At 37.9% G+C, this 3,701-nt stretch overlaps 1 protein-coding gene across 1 annotated transcript; it reads left to right on the top strand.

Annotated features, from left to right (window-relative positions):
* Nucleotides 1-716: 716 nt before the first annotated feature.
* LOC122633822 lies at nucleotides 717-2,334 on the top strand. The gene has a single exon (XM_043822221.1). It carries the CDS (start codon nucleotides 903-905, stop codon nucleotides 2,214-2,216), a length of 1,314 nt encoding a protein of 437 aa, XP_043678156.1. The 5' UTR covers nucleotides 717-902; the 3' UTR covers nucleotides 2,217-2,334.
* The last annotated feature ends 1,367 nt before the right edge of the window (nucleotides 2,335-3,701 follow it).

Below are 3,701 nucleotides of genomic sequence, written 5' to 3'. Positions count from 1 at the left end.
AAATATTGCTTTAAAAGGAAAAGAAAAGAAAAGAAAAGAAAAGAAAAAAGAAGGGGAAAAATAAAAAGAAAATTATACTTCCGCAATGTAGAAACGAGCACGTTTTTAATGACGTCTGCATTCTCGTTGAATCTTTCGATTTAACATAGCGATATCGTCTTTCCCTGTCAGACTCCGTGTGTGTACTATCTCGCGTGAAATGCATATATTTGATGATCGTTTGAAGAATTTATACGACAACCACATTAATCAGTTTGATTTAAAATTCCCAGATACACTTCTTTTTTTACATATCTTTTCTTTTCTTCTTTTTTTCGTTTCGTATCGATGGTTTATTCGTAAATTATATATATATATATATATATATATGTGTGTGTGTGTGTGTGTATATATATAATTTTTGTTTGGAAAATTTTCACGTTATACTCTAATTTTCGATTTAATCAGTTAAGTTTCCTTTTAAGTAAAGCATCCTTTATAATACGTAATTTCCAATCCGTCCATCAGATAGATATTGTCTGTTTTAAGGATTTTACAGACAGTTTAATTACGCGTGCTATCTCATCTTTCTGATAAATTTCCAACGATCGCTATCATCGAATTATTTGTTAATAAGAGAGAAAGAGAGGAAGTTAACAAGGAAATCACGTGACTCCTTTTTCACACACAATGTCACAAGATAAGATTTAAAACGGTGAATATAAATCGCCATTGAACGTACGACATTCGTCGGAGAATCGTTCATCCGGTTCATATGATTTGAAAGCACGTTGCTTTCTACGAGTATTTCGAGGGAGAGCACTTAAAGTGGTGTATAAAAGCGTAGATCTGTTATCTCGAATTATTGAGAAAGAAAAAGAGAAAGAAGAAAAAGGAAAGAGAGAGAGAGAAAGAGAGAGATTATGACAACTACGAGCGCAGATTCCGCCAACACGGTGCATCGACTTTCGTCGAATGATTCTCAGAAAGTTGAGTTACTCTCAGATCAGGATGTAAGATACATAGTGGAACGTAAGCTACGTGGAAATAATTTCAACATAGTGAATTCTAGCATGGTATCCGTCGACAATACAAACGGTTATCTTGGCCAATACTATAACATTCGCGTAACCGTAAAGCTCGACGATTCGAGTACGAAGATGTTGAATTTCTTCGCTAAAACTCTACCACCGGCCGAGAGTCCACAGTATGCTTTTATCCTACGATACGACACATTCAACAAAGAGATATTCATTTACACCGATGTGATACGTCGAATGGGTGTTGGAAAAGGTTTCAAGTGGTTGGCCGAGTGTTATTTGTGCAAGAGGGACTCGGTCATAGTACTCGAAAATGCGAAACTCGAGGGATACGTCATACAGGACAAACTCGTACCGTTCGACGAGTCACACTGCCTCTGGACAATAAAAGCTCTCTCGAACTTTCACTCGAGATCGTTGATCCTTGAGGAGAAGCTACGCCGTACTGGCCGAACGATACTCGATCTTTACGGACACCTAATGGAAGAGGTACTTTTTACCAAAGACGAATTGTCAAGAAAAATAGCGTCGGCGTCGGTCGATGCTATATTTGTTCTGATTGATCTGGTAGACGAATTGAACGATCGAGAGAAGGAAACGTTGAAGAAACGCGTTAATTCTTGGGCCTCGGTTTTTCCAAATTTATTAAAGCCTTCGAGCAAGTATCGTAACGTGATATGCCATCGTGATCTTTGGGCAAACAATATCATGTTCAAACACGATTCTAATGGTTCTCCTCTTGGTTGCTATTTGATAGATTTTCAGATGGTACGATATTGTCCGCCAGCCATGGACGTCGTTTTTTCTTTATATTTGATCACCGATCGTGCCACCAGAAATCGCCTTTTCGATTCCCTTTTGAAGGTCTATCATGAAACCTTGAAGCAAGCACTAGTCGAGGAAGGACTCGACGTCGAGGAGTGTTTATCTTGGTTATCATTCCGCGATAGCTGTTACGAGGCCAGAAACATTGCAATGTTTTTCACACTGATGAATCTTCAATTAATGTTAATGCCCACCGAAGCGGCCGAAGATTTTATGGGATCGCCCGACGATTTTGAACGAGTTCTTTATGGTGACAAACGACCCGATCTCATAAGAAGCCAATACGAAAAAGTAGAACCGTATAGAAATCGGATCAAAGAGAACATCATCGAAGTGTTCGAGCTATTGTCCGATCGACCATCGAGCATTTAAACGAACGATCTTGTTAATATTCTAATCGTGTAAATATTGAAATTTTATCGGAGTATGCGTTTAACCGTTGATTAGATTTTCTTATCAGGACTAGGTATAATAAATCTTACCTAAGATATTTCCTCGTTTTTTTTATTTATTTCTCTCTTGTTTTTTTTTCCTTTCTTTTTTATTTTCTCTTATCTTTTTTCTTTTCTTTTTTTTTTTTTTTCAAGCGAGTCTCTTATCGTTCATCGTTCGACGGTATACAATTACGCGCGGATTAAATTCTCAAAAGATTTTTTCAATTTTTCTCTGCACGTTAAGTGATATTAAAAAGTGGTAATTTATTAAACTAGCATAGAGACAATTTCTCACGACGTTTAACAAAGATCTCGTGTACGGTGTTTATATGCGTGTAACGCAGTCGGACAAGAAGAGCGATACTCTCTCTCTCTCTCTTTTTCTTTCTCTCTCGAGTACGATAATTTTCTATGTTGACCGCTTCCCAGTGTTATATAAGAACTATTATAAACGAAACGGCGAAGTTAGGTGAATTATGGCACCTTTTTACTATTTACGATATAACAAAAAGTTACATAGCAGAGTTTATCGATGTTTATAATAAGAAAAATTCGATGCGCGGCTAGAAACCTAGATAGATGCGCGCACTTTCTGCGCTACGTCAGCGAAGCTCGATGTCGTGATAACGATAAACGCGTTCTTGCGCTGTTAACAGCTTTGAGAGTGGGGTATAGTCGCGGCAGATATATTACCGAGAGATAGAATCCGAAGTATCTCTCTGCTTTCTCGGTATAATTGATGGTGCAAAGAGAGAGATAGAGATAGAGAGAGAGAGAGAGAGAGAGAGAGAGAGAGAGAGAGAGAGAGAGAGAGAAAGAGAATACTAAGGTGTGAAAATGCACAAGTAAAAGGAGAGAGATAGAGAGAAATGAAAGGCGAATCTTGATGTAAATGCACGTTTGACAGCGTTTTCACATAGTATTTTCTTCCTCTTTTTCTCTCTTTTCTTTCTCCCTCTTCTTCTTCTTCCTCTTCTTTTTCTTCTTCTTCTTCTTCTTATTCTTCTTCTTCTTCTTCTTCTTCTGTCGCATCGTCCCCTTTCTATCTCATTCTCGACTTTCCCCATCGTCGTAACTCTTGCCAACGAAATGCTTCCACAGAATTTCCCTCGAAATGTTTCTTTTTTCCCTTTCTCTCTTTCTCTCTCTCTCTCTCTCTCTCTCTTTCTTGCTCTCTCTCTCTCTCTCTCTCTCTCTCTCTCTCTCTCTCTCTCTCTCTCTCTCTCTCTCTCTCTCTTTCTTTCTCTCTTTCTCACGTCTCAAATTTATCTCCTCCATTTCGGGAGATCGAGCTTGATATTATTTAACGCATGGTTCTTCGGGTTCTAGTGCGGTCCAAAGTATTGAGCGTTGAAGAGAGTTAATTACATTTTTAAAACTTTTCTTTTATTTTCATTTTTCTTTTTTCGCTCCTTTTTTTTTT

Source organism: Vespula pensylvanica, chromosome 13, assembly GCF_014466175.1.
Source record: "Vespula pensylvanica isolate Volc-1 chromosome 13, ASM1446617v1, whole genome shotgun sequence".
NCBI lineage: Eukaryota > Metazoa > Arthropoda > Insecta > Hymenoptera > Vespidae > Vespula > Vespula pensylvanica.
This window is presented reverse-complemented; position numbering and strand designations above follow the sequence as displayed.